The following is a 25,717-nucleotide window of genomic DNA, read 5'->3' as shown; positions in this document are numbered from 1 at the left end:
CGGTAGAATTTAGGCAGAGCCTTAAAGGATGTGTAGGGGAGGAGGAGGGGCAGTCCAGGCAAGAGAAACTGTTAAGTAAAAGATTATGTGTAGACATGACTTTGGAACCTAAGCTTGCCTGGAAGCTAGCTCCTTGCCATCTAGCTGTCAGTGTAGAATGGGCATTCAATAAAATTGTTGAATAGCTTAAATAATATTCACAGAAAACAATTTTAAAAGATTCATCCTCAGTATTGTTACTCCAAATAGGAATTGTATCACATAGATACAGCTTTGTGTTTTATAGCATAGAAAGCACATGCTTTGGAATTAAGCAAACCTGGGACTATGAGCTGTGTGACCTCAGGTCATCCGAGCCCTCTGCTGGTTTCCTCCTCTGTGGGAGATGAGTAAGGCACCTAGCATCAGCTGGTACACAGTAGGTGCTCCATAAATGTGAACTCTCTAGTCCCTTCATCCTATTTCATAAGCATTTTTCCTGTTGCTGAATTGTCGTCATAATTACCATTGTTAATGTGGCTTAAAATTCTAGGGAGAAGATCTATAATCATTTACTGAACTGTTTCCATATTATTTGACATTTATCTTGTTTATACTTTGATACTTTAAAAATAACGTTGGGACTTCCCTGGTGGTCCAGCAGATAAGACTCCGTGCTCCCAGTGCAGGGGGCCCCGGGTTCAACCCGTGGTCGGGGAACTAGATCCCGCATACATGTCACAACTAAGCCTGCATGCTGCAACTAAAAGATCCCACATGTAACTAAAGATCCCGCATGCCTCAACTAAGACCCAGCACAGCCAAAATAAATAAATAGATAAATATTGAAAAAAAATAATGTTGAAATGAGTGTGTATACATTACAGCTTTTTTCACTTTCTGGATTATTTCCTTAGGATAGATTTCCAGAAATTGAGTCAAGAGGTATGAACATTTTTAAGACTCAAGAATGTGAACTGCCTCTTCAGGGACAGGAAATGGCCAAGGGTAGATGGAGAGGAGGTTCCACACAGAAGGCTCTCAAGTCCTTAGGACACAAGAAGCTCTGACTGCCCAGGTAAGGACTCCAGACTTTATCTTGTAGGTGAGGGGGAGTTATTTAAGGGTTTGTTGAAAAGGAGGTGTAAGAGGATGAAACTAGTGTATTCTAGGAAGACCAATCAAGAGTAATCTGGCCGTTGGAATTTGAGTTTAGAGACAGCAGAAGAAGGAAGGCCATCAAGAAAAGGAGCTGGAACCAAGACATAGGGAAATACGGGTGGTGGGAAAAGAAAGAGAAAGGAAGAGCCAGACGGGCCAAACCTGAATGAGAACAGAGCACAGCTGTGACTGACAGCACAGGGAGGGGACGGGAGTCCAGAACTTGGAATTAATGAGAGAAATGGGGATGCCTCACCCCCAGTGGTGGCTCCCTGCCCACACTGGTCCTGGAAATGGGATCAGAAACTCTTCCTGGCACTGTGGAATGACAGTATCAGTAATATCACGTCACCACAGTGACTCGCGAGGTTTGGGACCAGCCATGAGAAAGAAGGTAGATTGGGGCCAGAGTCTGAACACCGCCCAGTAAAATCAATGCACCAAAAGCCGATTACAAATCTGGAGGGCAAACAACAGAGAGAAGCCTTCCAGCATCAGCATCCTATTTTTCAGATGTCTACTAACCATAAGCACAGCATACACTGCCACCATGACGTCTGTCAACAAAGGAACCCAGTGAAACTTAGCCAGCTGGCTGAAATGTATTTGAATAAATAATTTAAGCGCAAACCTCACTGGCATACTTTTGAAGACTAGGTGACAGCATGGAAAATTTCCTAGGATGGAGTGTTTAATGAGAAAGGTATATATGTGCTAAACTATATCCACAGTATGGCCCAAGTTATGAAAATTATGATTAAATTAGGACAAGAGATGTGGAGAAAAGAAAACAGCTTGACCTTTGGTGTATCAAACCACAGTGAATTCTCTCCTTTGTTTTCATTTCCATGAATGCTGTATGGATATTTGCAATTCCCCCCGCCCTGATCTTGCTTGTCTGTAAACCTGGTGAGCAGCGCCTGTTCCCTCTGAGCCTCTGTTCCCCTCTCCCGTGCTCACTTGCACTCCTCTCTGTCCCCAGCTTTGTTGGACAGGGGCCCATTCCCACTCCTGGCTGTGGTGGGACATTTCTAACTGAAAGGATGTTACGGGCCGTTTACCGCTTTCCTCCTCCGTTCTTCATCCCAGCTCAGCCATCACTAACTCCTCCAGGGTTGAATTTTAAATCACCACTGGGAAAAAAACTTGGTGTGGAATCTTTAATAATTTTTATTTCAGCATGCTTTGAAATTGGGGTGGGTGGGGGGAGTATTGCATGAGATACACTGTGACCACCAGAAGCAGGCAACCGCTTCTCTTCTCACTTTAATTTACACTGACTCCCAGCCATTCCCAAGGCCTGGACCTCCTTTCCCTCATTTCGAAAGTGACTCTGGTGCAGATCGTACAATGAATCTTTGTTTTACTCATTGCTCAACATCCAGTATCCAATGCAAGCAAACACATGGACCTTTAAACCCATTTATCTTATATTTGTGTCCCAAGATGGGTCTAATGATCACAGTTTGGGAACTCTAACTAAATATGAGGCACTCGACATTCCAGATTGTCCTCAAGTCTGCAGTGAACTCAGCTCGCAGATGAATGCTGTCTGTGTCTGTCACCTTCAAATTGTTATTAATGTCTCAGTATTTTCAGAGCTCATCACAGCCTGTTTGATAAAATCTAGGTTTCAGCTTCTCAGCATGGGGAGTGAGAACAAAGATCAGAGTAGAACACGGCTGCCAGCTTCCTACAAAAAAGTAATAATAATAACGGCTCCCCTGCACTGTCTCAGACACAGGGGCTTGTAGGACATGTCGGCCCTGACCCTGCATGTTCAGTCCAGGAGAACCAGGGCTGGGAGGACCACAGATGGAATATTGATACTTTTCCTCCCCTTGGTTCAGAAATCCCATTCTCAGTACCTGCACCTGCTCAGATGCACAAGAAAGCAGGTAAGAATGGATTGGTGGCTTTGTTTGGAAACAACCCAAATGTTCATCAATAGGAGACTGGCTAAATAAGCCAGGGAGCATCCATGCAAAGGACACTGTGCAGCAGCTGAAATGAATAAAGCAGAGCTGAGAGCACCACTATGACAGCTCTTCAAACACACTGCTAATTTAAAAGGAGACTGCAGAACTCATATGGCATGATGACATTGGTGTGAAACACTTACTGGCCCAACAAACTTGGCACATACGCAAATATGTGTGTGAAATATGCTGTAAATGCACACAGAGAGACCCATAAGGACACACAGTGCAGGGTCATCAGTGGTTACCTCCAGCGTGGGATGAGGAGATGAGGTAGCCACCAGTCACTCGTGGTTATTTAAACTAATAAAATTTAAAATTCAGTTCCTCGGACACACTAGCCACACTGTATGTGTCCAATAGCCACAACTGGCTAGTGGTTACCTTACTGGACAGCGCAGATAAAGAACATTTGCATCCGACTTAGAGCCTTAGTTTTTAGTTGAATTTCCTCCCCCAACAAAAATGTTTTATGTACTCCTCACTTAATTTAAAATAGATATAATTTAAAATTTTTTCCCATTTTCTCTTCAGGGTGAAATGCCTCACAAAGTCTGATGCGAATAATTTTCTGTTCAAAGATTTGGAATCCAAGAGTTTAAAACACACACACACACACACACACACACACACACACACACACACACACAGAGGGACTGTTTTCTGTACTTGCTCAGCTTGGTACTTGCCGGAGCTGATTAAAGACCTGGCAGTCATCTCATTTATTCATGCACACACCAGGCATGCAACACAAATGCATCGAGTCCATTAGACGTAGATGAAGAAAAAAATAAAATAAAACCAGGATGCTTGAGTCCCCGTCCTCTTGGGCATGGGCTCAAGCAGCCATAACAAAAGGACAAGTGTCACTTGAGTCAGAGAGCCAGCGTGCTGGGACGTCAGAGGGTGGAGCTGTCATTTCAGTTTAGGTGCTTCCCAATGGAAATGAGGTACAGATAATGTGTTGACAAAGAGGAGAAAGGAAGGCTTTCCAGGCAGTGGGAACAGCATCTGCAAAAGCTCGGAGGAGCCAAGTCCAAGGGAGCCTTCTGAGAGGAGTCAGTGGGCCAGTCTGTCCAGGGCAGTGTGAGGGGAGCTGGGGTGTCAGGGAGGGGCCAAGTGGTGAGATGCCCTAGGATGCCAGGCCAAGAGGGGAGAACTGTCATTATACTAACAGCCACGTCACCTTTGATTGTGCCTTATAATGTGTAAGGAATCTACTTCCGGTGGATAGATGGATGGGGCGTTGCTGGGCGACCACAAAGAATGTGACAGCCCTGGCAGAGGAGCAAGACAAGGCCTTGAACTAGGAATGTCCAGCTGGAGGTGTGAGAAACGTGGGGAAGTCACACAGGGTGAGTATGCGACCCGGGTCAGGGGGGCATATTCAGTCTCCAGCCCGTGGCGAAGCAGAAATAAATGGAAAGGGAAATCAGGAAGAAGCAGAGGCTTCTGATGGGTGTCTCACTGGCCCCAGAGCCAAGGGATGATATTTGGGATCAAGACCAGAGATGGGGTGGGCGGAACGCAGGCTAACCTCGGCCTCTCTCCCTCCCTTTACACGTGAGGACCACCAAACAGAGTTAACAGCTGAGGGGCAAGTGGAGGGCCTTTCTAGGGGCGACGATAGAGACAGGAATGGCCGGGCCTCACAGCATCTGCACAGCGCCCGCAATCGCAGAGGGAGGCGAGGACCCGGAGGGCACCGTGTCATGGCAGTTTGAGCGGGGAGGTGAGTTTCAAAAAGTGAAAATGGTCAGGAGAGGAAAAAACCAGCAAGAACTGAGAAGGCGAAGGCAAAGGGCTCGGCAATCAGGCCTCCACTGGTGACCTTCTGACAGGTTTTCAGTAGAGATGACCTTGGAATCTCAAATAGAGTGAGTCAAGTGGGGAATGATTACCAAGGGAAGAGGAGAGGCGTAATCTCAGCTTCCGTGATTGCTGGTTTAGAAGCGTCAGAAAATATTATATGAAACACTGATTTAAAGATGACACCACCACTGGCAGTGCTTGGTTTGCCTCTGCATGGGTCACGGGGACACGTGGCTTTGACAGGCTCAGCCTTCACCAGATGTGAATAATTGACAAACTCCAGGCTGCTTCTACTATCAGAAGCAGCGCAGGCCCCCAGGCCACGCAGGTGAACTTCCGAAGTGACCCTGAGACCTCCTGCTTCCAGTGTAGCCTTAGGACCCTGGAGGTATTCTGTAACTTTGATGATAGAATTACCGCTAACAGAGCATTGTTGGCATTTTATAATTTAATTGGTTCTCACTTTATAAACTTTGTTTATCAGTATAGGCAGTGTATTGTTTACATATATGGAAGGAAGTACTTTGTGGGCCTTCAAAACCCAGGGAATCCTAATAAATGAGATCAAGGGTCGGGTGGGGTGCGATGGGAGGTTAATGCCTATGTGCATAGCTGTCTGTAAGATGTTCTGAGCTCATTGTGGGAATTCATTCATCTGAAATTTATCCATCTGAATACCTACCACTTGGCATATTGAGGCATTCAATTTTTTTTTTTTTTTTAAGAACATATGAACCAGGGGAATTCCCTGGTGGTCCAGTGGTTAGTACTTGTTGCTTTCACTGCTGGGGACCGGGTTCAATCCCTGGTTGGGGAACTAAGATCCCGAAAGCTGCATGGTGTGGCCAAAAAAATAATAAAATTTTAATAAATAAATAAATAGAGTAGGATTAAAAAAAAAAAATAACACATGAACCGTGGGGGTAAGGGTTATTCCAGTGGATTACTCCTGCCCTCAAAGAGTTTGCAGCATAGGGAGTAGAATCCATCACATGAAAACAATAGAGTGCTTGAAATTTCACTGCTGATTTGGTTTAAGTTTGGAGCTAAGAACTGGAAACCAGGACTCAGGATTTATACCATGAATGCTTTCCCCATTCCCATAATATGTCCAGTTTCCTACTGTGGTCACCAGGCAGCCTATAAAAAGCAAGGTTACTCACCTCTAGCTTTCCAAATGAACACACAGTATCAAATATAGAAACCAGAGGAAGCTTCATTGTTATGGAGCCAAAATGATTGAGATCAAGTGTGAGCGCTTTAAATATACAGATGAACTAACAGATTTAAGACACAGACTCTTAAAGGCTAAGATTCCAAGATCAATCATTCAAAAGGCCAAATATATAATCAGAGAATCTGTCACAGCGTGAGCAGTGGTGATGGAACACAAAACAGGCACCGTGCCCAGAGCTGCTAAAAGATAAAGTCAGGACCAGCGTGACCGTGGTGCCAGAGGGGACTTTCAGAAGCAACACTTTTGAAATGCAAAACAGAATTAGGAGCAAGCACCAGAATTCAGCAAAAAAAAAAAAAGCAAAACAAGTGCTAGGTTGGGCCACACTAAAAATGCCAGGTAAACATCAGGCCAAGCACAGCCAAGACCCATTTTTAATGAGGCAGTTCTAGTGCGCATGGGCATACTGAGTATATACCTGCACAAGGAAGAAAGTCCCTCCAGCAGGTTCTGCCCGCATTGCAAGAAGCAAAAAGCAGATAGTCTGAGAAAGCAGCTAAGCAGAGTGGGTCCTGAAAGCAGAAACCCAGCTGGCCAGGGACAGCTTCTTAAAAAGCTCTGAATGATGAGTGGAGACTGCGAGCTCCAAATCAGATCTTCAGCCTCTGGAGAGGTGGCTCTGTTACTGCTATGTTGTCATTAAAAAGGATCTGTTGATAGTAAAATACGTATTACAACCCCTCCTATTAACATCAACATCAGCTAACATTAAGCTCTCACTATGCATCAGGGACTGTTAAGAGGTTTGAATGCATTGTTTTATTCAATCCTCCCAACAACACTGAGGTGGGATCTATGTCCCCATTTTAGAGACGAGGAAAATGAGGCTTAGTACACACAGTTGAGAAACTTATCCAAAGTCACACAACTGTTACTTGGGGTAGTGGGATTCAAACCTAGGCCTATCTGACTATAGGGTCTTCACACTTAACCCCGGGGCTGCAAAGGAGACACTGAGATTTATTCACTTCCATGTGCCATTGGAAAAAAAATCCATTTTTAGCTAGGGAGATGTAGGTCTTTGTGCAGATATCACAAACCAGCACATTATTAAGAAACAGGTGAATAATAAGGCCATTAAAGGCTATGCATTCTTAGGAGAACGACATCACTGCGAGGTCACAGAAGCCCCAAGGAGGAAATGGAAAAATCAATCCTGCACACACACCCAGCCCTGCTCAGCCATCCTCCGTGCTGGTGCTGAGACGGGGCTGCAGGCCTGGTCAAGCCAGGCTTTGTTCTGTCATTTAAGGTCCAACAAGAGTCAGCAATGCCCATGGCAGTGCTCCAAAGGCCTTGCACCAGATGGCCCTCCTTACGGGCCCTCTGCCCCCCGCCCTGCCAGCACCATCAACCTCCCAGCTGCCAACGCCGGCCTGGACTTCCTGGGTCAGCTTCTCCCGCTCTCTGCTCAGCACAAGTTTTCTAGCAGCATGCGCCCCGACCAGCAGCTCTCAATGAGCACTTTTACTGGGGTGCTGGGGACCTTGCTGGGCTTCGGGTGAGAGCCCGGTGGGGCTGGCACAGGTCCCTGGCTGTCTTCTGGCACACCAGCTGCCAGCAACGCAAAACAGACCTGCGATTGTTTGCATGAATGTTTTCTTCTTTTCCTGGGTTTCCTGCTGTCTTATTGCAATATAATTAACATGCAGTAGATGCACAGATCTTACCAGTTCAGTGCCTTGAGTTTCGACAACTGCTTATACACTTGTGTAACCACCACCCAAACAAGAGAGAGAACATTTGGGATGTCCCCAGAGAGTTCCCCTTTCCAGTCAAGCCCCTCACCCAACCACTATCTGATTTCTAACTTCTATCATCATTGATTTGTTTTCACATGTATTCTTGCCTAATCATACCTAAAACATAATTAGAAGATGTTAGATAACCATCCACAGGGCTTTGATGGTGAAAAACACTTTGGATTATATTTATGTTCTGCCATTAAAACACATGCTCACTACACAACATGTAAAAAATACCAAAGAGTTTTTTTGTTTGTTTGTTTTTTGTGTTTAAAAAAAATTTTTTTTTAATTTTTATTGGAGTATAGTTGACTTACAATGTTTTTTAAATTAATTAATTAATTAATTTATTTATTTTTGGCTGCGTTGGGTCTTCGTTACCGCGCCCGGGTTTTCTCTAGTTGTGGCGAACAGGGTCTACTCTTCGTTGTGGTGCGCAGGCTTCCTACTGCGGTGGCGGAGCAGGGGCCCTAGGTGTGCGCGGACTTCAGTAGTTGGGGCACACGGGCTCAGTAGTTGTGGTGCACGGGCTTAGTTGCTCTGCGGCATGTGGGATCTTCCCTGACCAGGGCTCGAACCCCTGTCCCCTGCATTAGCAGGCGGATTCTTAACCACTGCAGCACCAGGGAAGTCCCTGACTTACTATGTTGTGTTAGTTTCAGGTGTACAGCAAAGTGAATCGGTTATACATATACATATATCCACTCTTTTTTAAGATTCTTTTCCCATATAGGCCATCACAGAGTATTGAGTAGTTTCCTGTGCTATACAGTAGGTTCTTATTAGCTATCTGTTTTATATATAGTAGTGTGTATATGCCAATCCCAATCTCCCAATTTATGCCTCCCCCCCATCCCCTGGTAACCATAAGTTTGTTTTCTACATCTGTAACTCTACTTCTGTCCAAATAGTTTTCATTTTTTGTTATTTTTTAAATAAATTTATTTATTTTATTTATTTTCGGCTGTGTTGGGTCTTCGTTGCTGTGTGCGGGCTTTCTCTAGTTGCGGAGAGCGGGGGCTACTCTTTGTTGCGGTGCGCGGGCTTCCCATTGTGGTGGCTTCTCTTGTTGCAGAGCATGGACTCTAGGCACACGGGCTTCAGTAGTTGTGGCTCGCGGGCTCTAGAGCACAGTCTCAGTAGTTGTGGCGCACGGGCTGAGTTGCTCCGCGGCATGTGGGATCTTCCTGGACCAGGGCTTGAACCCGTGTTCCCTGCATTGGCAGGCGGATTCTTAACCACTGTGCCACCAGGGAAGCCCCCAAATAGTTTTTAAAAGAAAGTTTAAAAATCATCTGGGATCCTATCACCCAGAAATAACCACTGTTAGTATTCTAGAGGGTTTCTTTCAGGGCTAGTGTACATGCATTGATGACAGGCTGGCTTTCTAGCGTGGCATTAGCTTTTTTTATAAATAAATAAAAGCTTGTTGCTGCTGACCTCAGAGCAGGCCACTTAGAGTTGCCTGTTGTGAGAGGCAGCTTCACCAGAAATCAACCTGCAATTTCAAGCGCCAACTCTTGTGGTTCAATTGGGGCCGACATCTGAATTCACTGCTTGTTTTCTTCAGAGGAATGTGTCTGGCACTCTTTTTTCCACTGGCAGTCACATGACCTCTCCTGGTACCTCAGTTTCACTGCTCAGAAGGACAGCGGCTAGCTCCTTGAGACGCACCTTCCCCCACAAGATGAATAATGCATTTGCCATTAAATCAGACCATTTGTAACAGAACTTCCAAATTTGATAATCATTCCTCCAGCCACTTTCACAAAAAAGCAGTCACAGACATGCCCTTCATATTATTCAAATTTTCTTTCTTTGAAAGATGGCACTTTAATAATATTCTTAATTTAAGTTGGAGGAGTTTTCTAAAGATCCCAAGATTATGATGGTGTCAGTTTCTGGGTCTCCTTTTATATACACCCCAAGCAACAAGGTGACTAATGCTAGGTCATCAGCCTAGCCTTATTTATGCTCCAGAACTCTTTTTATCTTGCAAAACTCTGTATCCATTAAACAACTCTCCATACCCATCCCCTCAGCCCCTGTTGACCTCTATTCTATGAAGTTGACTACTCTAGGTACCTCATATAAGTGAAATCACACAGGGTCTGTTGTTTTGTGACTAGCTTATTTCACTTAGCATAACGTCCTCAGGGTTTATCCATTTTGTGGCATGTGTCAGGATTTCCTTCCCTTTTAAGGCTGCATAATATTCTACTGCATGTATATACCACGTTTTGTTTATCCATTCATCTGTCAAGATATAATTAGGTGGCTTCCACTTTTGGCTATTTTGCATAATGCTGCTATGAGCATGGGTGTACAAATATCTTTTTGAGGCCCTGTTTTCACTTCTTTTGGTATATATCTAGAGACAGAATTATTGGATCATACGGTAGTTCCGTTTTTTTTTTTTTTAAAGATTTATTGATTGATTGATTGCTATGTTGGGTCTTCGTTTCTGTGCTAGGGCTTTCTCTAGTTGCGGCAAGCAGGGGCCACTCTTCATCGCGGTGCGCGGGCCTCTCACTATCGTGGCCTCTCTTGTTGCGGAGCGCAGGCTCCAGACGCACAGGCTCAGTAGTTGTGGCTCACGGGTCTAGTTGCTCCGCGGCATGTGGGATCTTCCCAGACCAGGGCGCGAACCCGTGTCCCCTGCATTAGCAGGCAGATTCTCAACCACTGCGCCACCAGGGAAGCCCCGGTAGTTCTGTTTTTAATTTTTTGAAAAACTGCCATAACATTTTCCATTCCCACCGGCAGTGCACAAGGATTCCAATTTCTCCACACCCTTGCCAACATTTGTTATTTCCTGTTTTTTTGATAATAGCCATCCTAATCAGTGTGAAGTAGTATCTCATTGTGGTTTTGATTTGCATTTCCCTAATAATTAGTGATATTGAGCATCTTTTCATGTATTTGTTGGCCATTTATATATTGTCTATGAAGAAATGTCTATTCAGGTCCTTTTCCCATTTTTAACCAAGTTGTTATTCTGTTGTTGAGTTGTAGGCATTCTTTATATATTCTGGATAGAAATCCCTTATCAGATATATGATTTGCAAATATTCTCTAGGTTGCCATCCTGTGGGTTGCCTTTTCACTCTGTTGATAGTGTCCTTTGGTGCACCAAAGTTTTAAATTTTGATGTGGTCCAATTAATAATGGCATTTTAAATGAGTCCATTTGGATTAGAAGAGAAAATAGTGTTGGGAAAAAAACCAGACCTCGTTCTTTTCTTAGTTATGCCACTCAGTGAGCTGGATGACCTTGGACAAGGCATTTAATTTCTCTGAACTTTATTATCTTCATATGAAAATTGGAGAGGGGAAAAGAACACTTACCACACAGGATTTTTGTGAAATGTGAATGTACATAGGGCAAGAATCATAGCATCCAGCACTTGGAAGGCACACACCTCTTATCCACGCCTACCCCAGCAAACTCGTCAGGAGCATCATTTCATTCAACAGGACCCCAGGACAGACACTGTTTGAATTAACAAAGGGATCATTATCCTGGTCTTATCAGTGAGGAAATGGATGCCAGGTTACATAAAGAACCCAAGACCCCAGTGCCTACATTACCACTTGGATCTCCTGCTGTGGATGCACCCACAGTCCCTGCTGTCTCACCCACAGGACAGACCAGTCACCCCAACCCAGGTGCAGACGTAAGAACTGGGAAACCCTTAAAGACCATCCAGTCCGGCTCTCCCAACTTACAGATGGTGAACCTAAATCTGAGGGAGGTTGAGAATCTTGCCCAGATCCACACAGCAACAGAGCCTGAATCACCCTGACGGCCAACGTTCCCTCCCAGTGCAGAAATGAATGTCCTTGAGAAAACAGAAGGGAGGCCTTGTATGATGTCCAGCACCGCCCACTCCTCTCCAGAACATTCAGCCCTGTTCTGCTCCGACAGTGTTGTCTGGGGGAGAAGAGGACATTCCCAGCAGTGCTGGGGAATAGCTTTGGGGTGAAATTTCTCAAGATAGTCAGACAATCAGACATGTTTACTCTATTTAGCAGCCCCTGGGCCCAGGCCTGCTACAAGGACCATGCCCCTATCAGGGGTTTGAGGGAAACAATGGGACGACCCTGGTATTTTTTCCCTTTTCTACTCTACCTGTATAGGAACCTCAGCCAAAGTCAGCACACCTGCTATTCCAGGTGCCCCCGAACTCTAGCCCTGAGACCAAAGGTGCACAAGGGTGCAGAGTGCTTTATCCAGGAACATTCTGGCCAAGTGCTTCGAGAAACAGACATTTCATTGCCTTTGCCTCAAAAGGCCTTTTCATCTTTCTTGTTTTGTGAAAGAATACTGCACAAACAATATGAATGGAAATCAAAATAAAGATTTACCCATAATTATGCCACTAAGTAACCTTCCTTTTTGAAGAAAATGATTGTAACATTTATTCCGAGCTCTACAAACCAAGAAAGAAATATGTAAGAATGACTCTCTAACTGCCCTAACCATCTCATCGGTAGGCCAAGTGGCTATTTCTCATGATTAACACCATTAAATTCTGGAGGAAAAGCCAAAAATGGTTATATTCTGGCATATTCTTTATGCTATACAAAATTATGATCGATGCGGGAAGGCACAGTAAGATGGTAAAATATTATTGTCACTACAGGATTCTCTCTGTCCTTAGAGAGATTCCCCAGCCCACCATCACTGGTACCTTGGAAACTTGGGCTGCTAGGTATGTACCTATGGTTGGATGAACGACACATACAATTATTTTACAGTTCAATGCAAATATCTGAGGTCTTACTACATACCAACGATCTCCCCTAGATGCTAATCTTTGTTTTCAAAGATTAAGGTAGAGGTTGTGTCCTCAAGAGGTTCACAGATCTAAGTGTGTAAAGAAATAAATGACATTCAGTTTGACAAATACATGAAAAAAATAACAGCCAAGTATAAGATACAGTGGAGACACAAAGAAGGCTTGGTGGAGGCTGCACAGCTCTGGGTTTTTTCAGCATCCATCCTGTATGATTCAGCTCTAGGAACATACCTCCTGCACAAGTAGTAAGAAGCTAGGAGGTGCTGGGAATGCATCGCTTTATTACAAGCAGTGCTCTTCTAAGAGATCTTCACCCAAGGTCTTTAGAAATGTTCTTGTAACTTAGGACTTATGATTTATAAATGTTATTTCCCATATTACTCACCTGAAAAGAAAGTTGGGACATGGAGAGAAATTGTTCTGAATAGTTATGATGAAGCTTGGAGCCCTGCCAGGCTAAGAATCTAAGACTCCTGGTTCCCAGATGCTTGAATTTATCTGGGTCCTTCTGTAGGGTAATGAGAAAGTTAGCATTTGAGTCCAGGAATCCTAATTCTCAGATTTATAGGTAAACTACAGCATGTGCATTAGGGCACTGAGCTTCAAAGTCCTCATCAGGCACCCATGTTCCTAGACGTAAAGCCACAACTAAACTATGTAAAATCTACTAAAATATTCAGTTTGGAATTCTCTTGTGGTGAAATTTGCTGCTTGGCATAGAGCACATGTAATTGCCATCAGGTAAAAAAGCAGTGTTTTAATCTCACATGCAGTTCTGTGAACACTTGCTTAGGAGACAATGGAGAATGAACTTCAACCAGCTGCATGACCTTGGGCAAATTATTGGTCTTCTGAATCTCTGTGTCCCCAGCTCAACCACAGGTGTAATGACGTCCACCACCAAAGGGTTGTTCTGAGTGGAGGTAATGAACAGAATGACACAGAATAAACATCGCTACATTTTAGTAATGCATAAGAATTTAGCGTAGTCTAAGGACTTAGATGAAGATGTCACATCTGTCCTCTTTGTGGTCTAAGAGATTTTCTCATCTTTCTGGTACAGGGATGAGAGGGACACAGTCACGGACCACCAATCTGCGCATGGTCCTCGAGGAGACAAGAAAAATGCTCGACAGAATCAGCGTTATGGTTGTCCCCTTTCAGGGCCCCCATCTGGCAGGTAGGCTTCCCAGAGGCAGGGGCCCAGCTTGCCAATCCTGTAGCAGCTCTCTGGTTTGACATTCTTATTACCAGACCCTTCTGTCTAAGGATTTTAACAAATACAGTCTAAATATGGTATACTCATCCTTGTAAGCAGGGATTGTCACTGTTTCTGGAGAGGGCATGGCCTTGCCCCAGAAGCATCCACAAGAATTGCTCAGATGATGATAATATCCCCTTTCATAGGTATGATGTTCTATAGCATAAATACACGTATGGAAACATTTTCTCATTACAAAGCAAACTATCCCCATTTTATAGGGGAGGGAATGGGCTCAGAGAGAGAGGAACTAACTATCCAGGGTCCTATGGCTAGAAGGTGGCCGCTGGGGACTTGGACCACTGTCCCTCTCTAACACACACAGCCCAGTCCTAACCCCACCTCTCAGAGGCAGCAATCACTGCTTCTAGGCTGGCTGGACCTGAAGATGCAGGGAAGGAGTTTTAATTCACAGACAAACTATCAGAAAAACAGACGCTCCTCCTGTGAATGAAGGTCTCAGCCTCTGGGGTCCTTCTGGGTCCTCCAGGCCAAGCACTGACCACGGACCACGTTGTTAAGAACACTGCCAACGAGGCATGTGTGTGACTCAGTGCTGGTTGAGTGACAGCCCCACCCGCCTGCCTGCCAGTCTCTCTCCCTCTGAGATGCATGCCCAAGCTCCCTTGTTTTTCATGCCATCACTGGCGCTTGCGTTGTCTTCCGCCCTCACCAACCTACTCTCTGAATCCTCTCTTACTTACCTTTTCTCATCTAGGTCCCCCAGACTCTTCCTGGGCCCTTTCTCTCTCTGACAAAGCAAAACAATGATAAAGGAGGCGGGGAGGCTGCCAAGAGGCAGAGGCTCCAGCCTGAAGTGAGCTCCCTGCTTCCCTGCTGACGGGCCTGGGACCAGCAAGAAGGCACGTCCCCCTCAGCAGTTCATCCCTGACGTGCACGCTCTCCTCTCTCCCCAAATTAACATGTGCCAGTCTCTGTGGTGCAGTGAACTCTGCAAAGGGAAGACCCATATTCTCTGAAATATTCAGAATATTCTAGAGACAGCATTGTAGGAGGTGGGTGAGTCCGCACTGTGGAGCTGGAATGCCGAGGTTCCAATCCCAGCCCAATCACATAACTGTGTAGCCACGGGCGGGTCACTAAAACCCTTAGCTCCTCAGTTTTCTCATCTCTAAAGTGAGAATAATAATTACCAACCCCTAGAATTTGGGGAGGATTAAATCAGTAAATACCTAAAAAGTGCTTAGAACGCTGCTTGGCACATAGTGGTGCCCAATGAATGGAAACGAAAGTAAGCGTAATTGCACTGTTATTCAAAACACAGTTAAGGCTGAAATACAGAGACGGTCAGAAGTTATGAAGAGGTAAATTTCAGAAAAGACATCTAGCTCAGGATTCACCCATTCAACAAGGATGAATGAGTAGGTTTTCAAGCACCTACTCCATACCAGGCAGTGCTCTGCGCCTTAAAGATGCAGTGGGGGGGCTTCCCTGGTGGTGCAGTGGTTGAGAATCTGCCTGCCAATGCAGGGGACACAGGTTCGAGCCCTGGTCTGGGAAGATCCCACATGCCGCGGAGCAGCTAAGCCCGTGAGCCACAATTACTGAGCCTGCGCGTCTGGAGCCTGTGCTTGGCAACAAGAGAGGCCGCGATAGTGAGAGTCCCGCGCACCGTGATGAAGAGTGGCCCCCGCTTGCCACAACTAGAGAAAGCCCTCACACAGAAACGAAGACCCAACACAGCCATAAATAAAATTAATTAATTAATTAATTAATTTTTAAAAAAACCAAAACATATTAAAAAAAAAAAGATGCAGTGGGGAACACAGAGAAGAGGAATATTAGATTGTGGTCAATGGCTGTGCAGTGAATTAAAATAAGGCATGTGAACGAGAGGGACAGACAGGCCTCCCTGGATTGTGGAGACAGGAACAGCTTCTCCAGGGAGCACACTCAAAAGACTCACATTCATCCGTGGAAGGAGAAAATAACATCCACAGCCGCGAAGCGGGGCAAGAGCCTCGGCAGGTCCTGGCTCATCCAAACCAGGAAGGAAGCCGAGGGCAGAGCCCGTGGCCGTTTCAGGGAGGAATCAGAATCCACAAACTTGTATTTGGACCAGTCTTCATACTCTACAAACTGGGATAGAGCTGATTAAGGGAACTATATTTTCAAAAGAAAAATCTAATTTAGGCCAATATTTTTGAAATATCTCCTTTTTAAGGAGGAACTCAGGGAGGAATTTCTTTCAGATCTTAGCATCTCAAAAAACTGTATTTGTCCCAGGCAATTGCAGTTTTTAAAAGTTTTAAAGATGCTATGAGTTTTGCAAATGACTTTTCTCCTCCCTTTTTTGGCCTACAGGAAGCTCAAAACTGAATTTGCAACAGGGCTGGTTGGTAGGTGTTTTTTCCCTGATACAACTTTATTTTTGACTTTTTTTTTTTTTCTGTTTTACTCTTAGATTTTCTTTGCATTGATCTCTTTATTTATTGTAGCACAGGTGTGTGTGTGTGTGTGTGTGTAAAATATATGCTCCAAATCCTCTTTAGAATTAGTTAGATTATAATAAATTTACTGCTCTAGGTAATTTAGCACCTATTTCACAATAAACTATTTTTTATATCTGCTTATATAACCCACATTTTATGTACCATGGGAATTTTTTTTAAAGTTTCAGTTCACCTTATCCCCCCACCCAGTCCCAGTGCTTTTTTTTAAGGGGCAAACATCTTCCACTGCATATGCACAATTGTAACTGGTCCAAAGCTTTCTCACTCCTTAGGCTACTGCCTGCGGCTTCAGCATCTATCTCCTCCTCTTTCCTTCATTTTCGCATCATCCCCCCACCCATTCTGCACAGTGCCCCCAGCTTCATTTCTTTAAAACATTAATTGAGCAAATCAGCCGTTTGACAGTTTTCAACTCTTCACCGGCTCCTACTGCTCATAGGGGTAAATGAAAACTCCTTATCCTGACAAAATCTCCTTCTCCATCACATAATTCACCATCTAAACTGCCCAATCCCAGGTACTTTCCCTAACTATCCCTGGACATGTCTTTTCTTTCCCCACCTCTGTGCACTTACACTGGTGTATCTCCCGGCGTGCTCCCCCGCCCCCCATCCCCCAGCCCTCAGAACATCACACAAATGCCTGGTGCCCTGCAAAGCCCTCCTAATGGCTCCACCTCCCAGTGGGCTCTTCCACATCCAAATATTGCTGGCTGACCATCTGAAGAGTAGCTCCATTCCACCTTGCGAAACTGTGTAATTTTACTGAACCTGTCTCTGTATCGTTTAATTTTTTGCAGGTTTTACAACTCGTTTGCGCACTGAAACTGGAAACTTCTTGATGGAAGGAACTTTTATACATTTTTTATCCCTCATGATGCCCTGTGTAGTATCATATATAGTTGACACTCCACAAATACTTGACAGTTTATGTCTATTTCCCTTCAAAATACAAAGCATAAAGCACACGACAGGCCAATGGTTAAGTCCTCAATAAATAAACTAATCATACTCATATGACAATTCACTAAAATGCAAAAGATTAGAAAATATAGGAAGTGTTTAACTTCACTAGTAATAAAGAATACAAGTTAAAATTATATAATGTTTCTTATCAAATTAGTAAGATTAGGAAAAATCTCAACCTTTAATGCTTTTGAGAGTGCAAGGAGATAGGTACTCTCATAACTGCTGGTGTAATCGATACAAATTGAAAACAATTTGACAATATGTAACAAATCTTTAAAATGTTTATGTACCTTGATCAACCCATTTGGAGGGCTAGGGAAATACTCCAAAGTTCAGAGAAAGCTCTGTGCACCCGGTACTCTTCCCAGGGTTATAACACTGAATCTTTATGAACAACTTCAATGTACAATAAGGAAATTATATGTCCATTCAGTGGACTGTTACATAGCATTAAAATGGAATTAAAAATGGCAGCCAGTGACTTTGTGTTAACTTGGGGGTGGGGGAATGCTTATATTCTAATGTTAAATAGAAAAAAATAGAATACCAAATTATGGGAAATGAATAATTCTAACCACATAAACAAATGCATGGAAGGAAAGATATCAAAACAGTAAAAGAAGTTATACTTGTTTATTGTTTATGGTGTTTTCCAGATTTTCTAGAAGGATTGGATGACTACCAGGGGGAAAAAAAAAAGATGCTTTTTTTTTTTGGCCACACACCTTGGCTTGTGGGATCTTAGTTCCCCAAGCAGGGATCAAACCCGGGCCCCCCTGCAGTAGAAGCGCAGAGTCCAAACCACTGGACCACCAGGGAATTCCCAAAAGGTGCTTTTCAAAGTAGATTTTTCTTTTGTTTATACCAGGAACAGTATCACAAGCACTGTTATTAAGCTTATCAGACATAAGCTTAAATTTTTTTTTTTTGCCCCCTTTTAAAAATAAGAAATGGAGAGAAGAGAGAAAGTTAAAGAAAGGGAAGGAGAAAGTGGGGCAGCTCTCTTATCCTGATTAATCCCTGTCATGAGGTGGGCATTGTCATCCTGTAGAGCCAGGAAACAGGCTCAGAAAGTCAGGTCCAAGGTTACCTGAGGGGCAGAGCCACCATCACAACCAGGGTAACACGCCAGGAGCAGGCAGGAAAGAGAAAAGAAAGGGCAAAAGCAGGTGAGCACAAAATCTTAGGGGTAATTCATATAACAATATGAAAGGTTGGTTCTAGTGGGTAGAATTGTGGATGGTTTTTTTTCCCTCCTCCCTTTTCCAGATTTTCCATAAGGTGATATTAACTTTTTGTTTTTATTTATGTGCGATAAGGAAACTGCAACCGTTTGAAATCACTGAACTGTGGGCAGCAAGAGAGAAAACAGGCTCTACTCACTCCACCCCCCCAACCCCCCCTAAGGGGAATAAAGGAGTCAGGAGGAGAAGGGAGGGGGCGGGGGGACAGCTCCCACCTGAACAAGCCCCACGCTGCACCATAGGACTGCCTCAGGATTTGGGGGATGAGGTGGGAGTGTGTGTGTCTCCTGCGATGAGGAGGAGCAGGACCTGTGGAGCTGTCTGCCAAGGTGAGCCTTTGTGCCGCACGTGGGGTTGGCTCCACCCTGCACTTCTCCCCGCCACCCACAAGTCACACACACATGTGCCCTGTAACGCACATGTACAGAAATTTGTGTGCTCCTGCTCCTTTCCCTACAGTCGGCTTTTCTGAATCACAAAGCATGAAGAAAGGCCTATGCTGGGCGTGAGGCAGAACCTAGAGGTGAGGAGGGATTCGTTAGTGCAGCTTTTGTTTAAGGGAGATTGGGCTACACAGACGGTGGTTCTGGGGAAATGCTTCCCAATCGTCTTCATGGCCTGCTGCCCTGATTCCGGAGGGTAGTGTTTCTTGGAGAGCTCGGCCCAGCCTTGGTGCGTAAGTGGGACGCTCCTAGGTGGGACCACCGTGGCTCCATCCCAGGGGAGAAGGAGAGGGAAACTTTTAATTATGTAATTCTAACACACACAAAAAAACCCTAATGGGAATCCATTTTTTGCAGAGAATTTGCTCACAATCTTCCTACCCCAGTACAAAGGGCTTTTATAGTTTCCCAGATCCCTTGTCAGTCTGTGTTCATAGGTAGAAAGAGAGTGTGGGGAGTCACCTGTGTCCTTTCGGAGAGCCATTTCCAGAAAGTGACTGGGGCTTAGGAATGAGTGAGCAGTGAGGAGCAGCTGGGGTGAGTTTGGTGAAGGGAAGGAGAAGTAGTTCAGTGGCTTGAGTGGCTAGCTAGGTCAAGGTGACTTGTGTGTTAAGCTGGGGTGGGAGGTTATGCAAACAGGCATCTTTAGGAGCCAGCAGAGAAGAAAAGAGAAGGGCAAAGGCCCAGGAGGACCTGAAGGGCACAGGCTCTTGAGCAATTTGTCTTGTGAGTGCAGAACCTCTTATAATGCACTGTCACATCCAGGGTCCAGCTCTGAGGCTCACACAGACCTGGGAGGTGGATGGGCCTCTCGCTGTTTTATACAGAGATACCATTCTGAGAGACAAACCCACTTGTCTAAGATGAAACAAACATGAACTGACTCTGGGTTGAGATGGGCTGGCCCCATGTCTAGGATTTTTTCTGTCCCAGATGGCACCGTGTCCTCTAGCAAAGACAAGGGGCCCTTATTCTCCCATAGATGGAAGGAAGAAGATGGGGGAAACTGAGGACACAGGGAGACTGAGTTGTCGGGGGCAGAGGTAAGGTGAGGAGGAGACGAGAGGGGAGATGAAGGTCTGTCCAGCATCACCACGCAGCTGAGAGGCAGCAACGGGAGTGAGATTATGCACACTGATAATGGATCCAGTAACCAGGGTGGATGGTCAAGGGACACCTTTACCTAAAGCTCTTAGGTGACTGTTGGCTCTACACAGGGGCCTCACTGCCCATCAGTTAATAAAATCCCTGGTGGCATTTTCCCAGTGAGCATTTACCCAGGGCATCAGGGGAGGGGGAGGGGCACTGAGCTAGGAAGCCCCTGTTTTCATTTTGCCTTTTTCCATCTAACTGTGCCACCTTGGATAAATCACTCAGAAAATAAGAACCAAATATAAGAAGTCTATGATTCTATGCCTTCCCAACCTCCCTATTCACATCTTTTTTCATCACTTGATTGCCGCTGAGGAGAGAATGATTATAAGTATGACATGGACCCTTTCTTTTCATGAAAGTCAAGAAAATACTGAAATCCAGGCCAACGAGCCCTCCCCTTGGAGAGTGGGCACCTCTCACACCTCCTAAGACAAGGCTTTGCACTAAGCGAGACTCAGTAATCATCTCCCAACCAGCACTGGCATGACTTTGCTGCAGGCAAGTATGCAGAGGATTCCTTCATTACAATCTTTCTATGCATGATTCAGGGGTAAGTACCGTCTCTGTTTGCATCTGGAGGAATAAGAACATATTATAAAAGAGAACTGAAAATCTGTGGTGTATCCAAAAATAGCATGCAGATATGCCAGCCTCCCGGTTCACCTTTCTGTACCATCCAACTCTTCCTTGACTTGCTTCACACAACAGAGGCAGACTGGGACCCCCAACGCTCAGGTATCCGGGGATCAGTTATCAAACTGTCTCAGACTAAATGCCTCGAGGTGACCCAGCAGAACTAGGGTTCCTAATTCTTACCCATTCTGATGGGCCTTGTCCTAACTCCTTCCCCACTGCATGTGCCCCTGCAGTCACATGCTTTTATCAAGTGATCTGCAGCTTTAGGCTGCTCACTCTGCAGAAAAGAATGGGGGAAAAACAGAGAGTAAGAAAATATAGCTCTCTCCTGGGAACCTCACAACCTCCTAGCTTATAAAACACAACCGCCTTGCTACCTTCCTGCAGACTCCCCATTGGCCAGCAGCACACGCTCTGAAGTCAATCCCCTCCCACCCCACTCCCCAGCCTTGGCCCATCCAAGAGATGATACTTGCTGAAGGGACCTGCTGATGTTCCAACCTGGTTCAGAAATGCACATGTGTGACCAATGGGGCAGGAAAGGAGGCTGATTAAAAGGCTGAGTGTCTCTCTAAATAATGAGGCCCACTGACTGCTGAGCCTTCGTACTACACTCTCAGCTTCCTGTGCCTCAAACTTTGTGACTCATAGCGCTTGCTTGCAGAGTGAGGCAGCTGAGCGGCCTTGGCGATGGTTTAAATCGGGAATGTGCTTTTCTTCCGACACTCACCCCTCAGGTGCCACCTGAGCCCCTACCTGGCCATGGGGGTGGGAGCTGAGCATAGCTTCAGATCTTTTGCTGGCCCTAAATAGCTGCCAGAGCCTGATTTCCGATGGACTTAGGTCCATGGGGATCCTCTCTCTCTTTCTCTCTGTCTCTGTCTGTCTGTCTGTCTCTCTCTCTCTCACACACACACACACACACACACCAGTTCAGAGTATCTGGAGGCTCTGTAATGCCGCTGATTTCTAAACTGGTCTGGGTCTCCAGTCCTCCATTCCTCAGAGCTGCAATCTGAGACCCAGAGTGCTCTTTTCTTCACCCACACTGCCTCCAAAACCAGAGGAATTCCTGGAAATTTTTAAAGCAGAACAGGGTATCAAGAGGGTCTGGCTAACTGTTGCACATCAGTTGAGGGGATGGCCGTGGAAGGGGGCAAGAGAGGTCAGGGGACAGCCAGAGGTGGCCACTCAGAGCTGCCCGGCACCCTCAGCAGCGTCTCTCCCGTTCATCCCTGCGGAGGGCATATCTGGAAGTTCGGGAGCTTGGGACCCACGGGCGGCAGGGGCAAGCAAAGGGCAGGTCCATCCAGGGGCGGCGAGACCAGGCTCCCAGAACTGGCTCTCTGGCCAGCACTCTGCACCGCGGGCGCCGCCTCCCACATGCTCGGAGCCGGCACAAGGCTGGCAGCGAGCGTCTCCCCGCAATCCCGGACCGGCTTCCCGCATAAAACTCCCCAGCACAACCTGCTTTTGTTAATTCTGCAAATGCTGTCACAACACCCCCTGTCTGCTCGGCTCCAAGGGAGACTCGCTTTCCCCAGAACCCAGCCTCTTCGGATCCCCCGAGCCCCCTGCACCCCGACGGACCACCGCCCACCCGCCCCAGCGCCCTCAAACGAGCGAGGTCCGAAGGACCTCGAGGACCCTACGGTCCCCGGTCCTGAGCATCTTTGTCCTCCCAGTACAGACGCGCACACAGAGCGACAGAAAGAGCCCAGCCGGGCACCGAGTCCGCGCCCCTGGCCTCGCCGGGGCCCCGCAGGGGGACAAAGGTCCGCGTTCTGCAAGTTTGCGAGCCCGGAGGCAGAGCCCTCCTTACCGTACATCTTGGCGGGGCGAGTGCCTCCTGGGAGGCCGCGTCGCCTGCAGCCAGCCCCCGGCGGCGCCGGCCTTTCATTCACAGCCGGGGTGGCCGATGGCGGCGGCCGGCGGAGGCCCGGGCGGGGCGGGAGCAGGAGCTGGAGCAGGAGCGAGAGCGGGGGCCGGACGCGAGAGGGCAGGGGCCGGGAGCCGCACGCCCATTCAGCAGCCCCAGCTGAGCGCGGCCGGCCTCGGCTCGGGTTTCTGGGCAGGGCTGCGCCGAGAGGGGCGGAGGCTATGCTAATGACCGTCCCTTCCCGCGGGCTTGGCCACTGCAGGGCCGCCCCGCCCAAGCTCCGCTCCGCCCCGCCCCGCCTCGCCCCCCGGCAATTCCCACCCCCCGAGAAACCCAAATCCCTAGAAGCACCTTTCCCAGGCTGTCGCCCCCAGGTGCTGGGTGGCGCATTTTCCAGAGGCAGCGTCCCGCAGGGGAAGTGACCCACCCTGCTCCTGTCGGAATGCTCAGGCCTACAGCTGAGATCTCCCATAACCCGCGGGCACCGAGGGTCAGCAGGGGTGCTGGAAGCTGCAGATGTAGCCCCTCCCCCAAATTTATCCAGAATGCGTTGGCTGATCCAGGGGGCGCCAGGAAGAGGTATTGGGGCATAACCTTCCGCCCTGCCCTCCCTTGGCCCCCTTAATAAACCCCATTCCCTAATTAAGCCCTCAGCTATGGCCCTCCCAGCCACTCTCTTGCCAAGTGCTCCCTACCAAAGCGCGTCTTTCCTGGGCCAGGTACGCAGGAAACGCACACCGTCCCACCGCTCAAGTGCTGCAGGAAGTCAGCTTGCTTTTCCTCTCCCAGATTCACAAGTGTAATTCACATGCTTTGTGACCAGGATCCTCTCTACCTGTGCCCCAGGGCCGACTTCACCCTCTGAAACCAAGTGAGAAACAGACACAGAGAGGCAGAAGGCTCACGCCCACAGCCTGAAGACAAATTCTAGCCCAGCTCAGGGCTTCCCTAAGGCTTCTCACGAAGCCCCCTCTACATTTCACATTTACCCCATGGTTGAGGGGTTTTGTTCTCAAAATATTCTACTAGTAGAAGTTAGAGAGGAGAGAACCTTAAAGATGCTGTCATGTCCCTCATTTTAATGAAGAGGAAACTGAGGCTGTGAGAAATTAAATTGTGTCCTTTTTCCTAGATACACTGAGCTGTGTGTCCATAGGCCAGTCATCTCCCTCTCTGAACCTCAGCTTCCTGCAGGACTGTTGGGAAATTTATATAAAACCTACATGCAAGTACACAGTGGGCACTCGTGTATTCATTTTCTTTCCTTCCTCACCTAAGGCAGGGACAGAGCCAGAGAGAGAATCTAGGTCACTGGACTCTTGGAACAGTGCTCTCTGTTGTGCCCCAAACCCATGTTTCCCATTTCTCTCTGGCCTCACCACCCGCTCCCACTCCCTTGATGTTTCCAAGTTTCGTTCCTGTTCCTTTACCTCTTTACCTCTCTTAGCAGCACGTGCAAGTCTTGCGGCCCCATGGGAAACTCTGGGAAGGTTCCTGGAGCTCACATTTAACCTAGGCCCTCAGATGGCTCACAAAGCAGCTCTGTTTTCTATGTCCAGTTCTAGGACCAGGTCAGGTGACTCTGAGATTCGCTGAGAGTCACTTTTGCCCTTGAACCAAGGCAGAAGGGAGAATTTGGAGTCTAGTTTGGTCTGGATACCCAGAGATACCCCTACCCCTGCAATCTGTGCAACACAAAAGATATTCATTAAACACTGGTGTCTGCAGCACAGTGGGAAATGCAGTGTCTGTCTTCACAGAGTGAAATCTCTAGCAGGGAGTATAAGACTGATAAATACTGATAAAAACATTACATGACAAGGAAGAATATGGTAAATTGTGCATGAGAAGCACAGACCTCTACTTAGACATTCAGAGGGCTGAGAGCCTAATTCATTCTTTTTATCAAATATTTACTGATCACTCCGTATTATGTGCTAGACACTGTGGAAGGTGCTCAGGAGAAGGGAGACATGCAAAAATGATAATAAAATGTAATAATTACTATGGTGGAGACCCATAGAAGAAGCAGAGTAGAGCTTCAGGAAGGAAAAAAACATTCAAGATGGGCTTTGAAGAATGGCCAGGATTTCTAGATGTGGAGATAATGTGAATAATTCCAGCCAGAGGGACTACAGTTTGCAAAGATCAGGCTGGTAGAGGGGAGAGAGTATGCGAGCCATAGCATGGAGTCTCATCTGGCTGGAACAGAGTCGAGGACAGGGAGCGGAAGTAGGAAGGGAAGGGAACTCCCTGGCGGTCCAGTGGTTAGGACTCCGCTCTCTCACTGCCGAGGGCGCAGGTTCAGTCCCTGGCTGGGGAACTAAAATCCCACAAGCTGCATGGCGAAGTAGGAAGGGAGGCTGGAAAGGTAGTCTGGCGCCATGTTGGGAGGACCTTGAGCACCCAATCCAAAGGCTTTCCTATTAGATCTAGGGCTGCCAGATTTAGCAAATGAAAATACAGAATGACCAATTAAATTTGAATTTTGAATAAATAAGGAGTAATTTTTAGTGTATGTCCCATGAAATACTGGGGACTTGTTATACTAAAAAAATTTTTTTGTTTACCTGAAATTCAGATTCGACCTATGTTTTGTTTTATTTTTTATAAATTTATTTATTTTTACTTATTTATTATTTTTGGCTGTGTTCGGTCTTTGTTGCTGTGCGCGGGCTTTCTCTAGTTGCAGCCAGCGGGGGCTACTCTTCATTGTGGTGCACGTGCTTCTCATTGCGGTGGCTTCTCTTGTTGCAGAGCACAGGCTCTAGAACGCGCAGGCTTCAGTAGATGTGGTGCGTGGGCTCAGTAGTTGTGGCTCGTGGGCTCTAGAGCGCAGGCTCAGTAGTTGTGGCTCACGGGCTTAGTTGCTCCGCGGCATGTGGGATCTTCCTGGACCAGGGCTTGAACCCGTGTTCCCTGCATTGGCAGGCGGATTCTTAA

At 46.5% G+C, this 25,717-nt stretch overlaps 1 protein-coding gene across 3 annotated transcripts in view; it reads right to left on the bottom strand.

Annotated features, from left to right (window-relative positions):
• EFR3B (EFR3 homolog B) overlaps positions 1-22,890 on the bottom strand; it is an 88,455-nt gene extending 65,565 nt beyond the window's left edge. For 2 of the 3 annotated variants that reach the window (XM_061210873.1, XM_061210874.1), the window contains exon 1: positions 22,718-22,797. In XM_061210873.1, the coding sequence (XP_061066856.1) occupies positions 22,718-22,724 (7 nt within the window). In that variant the 5' untranslated portion in view covers positions 22,725-22,797. Of the gene's footprint in view, positions 1-22,717 lie in introns of all 3 variants that reach the window. The other variant, XM_061210875.1, reaches the window with a different exon arrangement.
• Between the last annotated feature and the right edge of the window lie 2,827 nt (positions 22,891-25,717).

This window comes from Eubalaena glacialis, chromosome 14, assembly GCF_028564815.1.
Source record: "Eubalaena glacialis isolate mEubGla1 chromosome 14, mEubGla1.1.hap2.+ XY, whole genome shotgun sequence".
Lineage (NCBI taxonomy): Eukaryota > Metazoa > Chordata > Mammalia > Artiodactyla > Balaenidae > Eubalaena > Eubalaena glacialis.
Note: the sequence above shows the minus strand (reverse complement) of the source record. Positions and strands in the feature narration are given on the sequence as shown.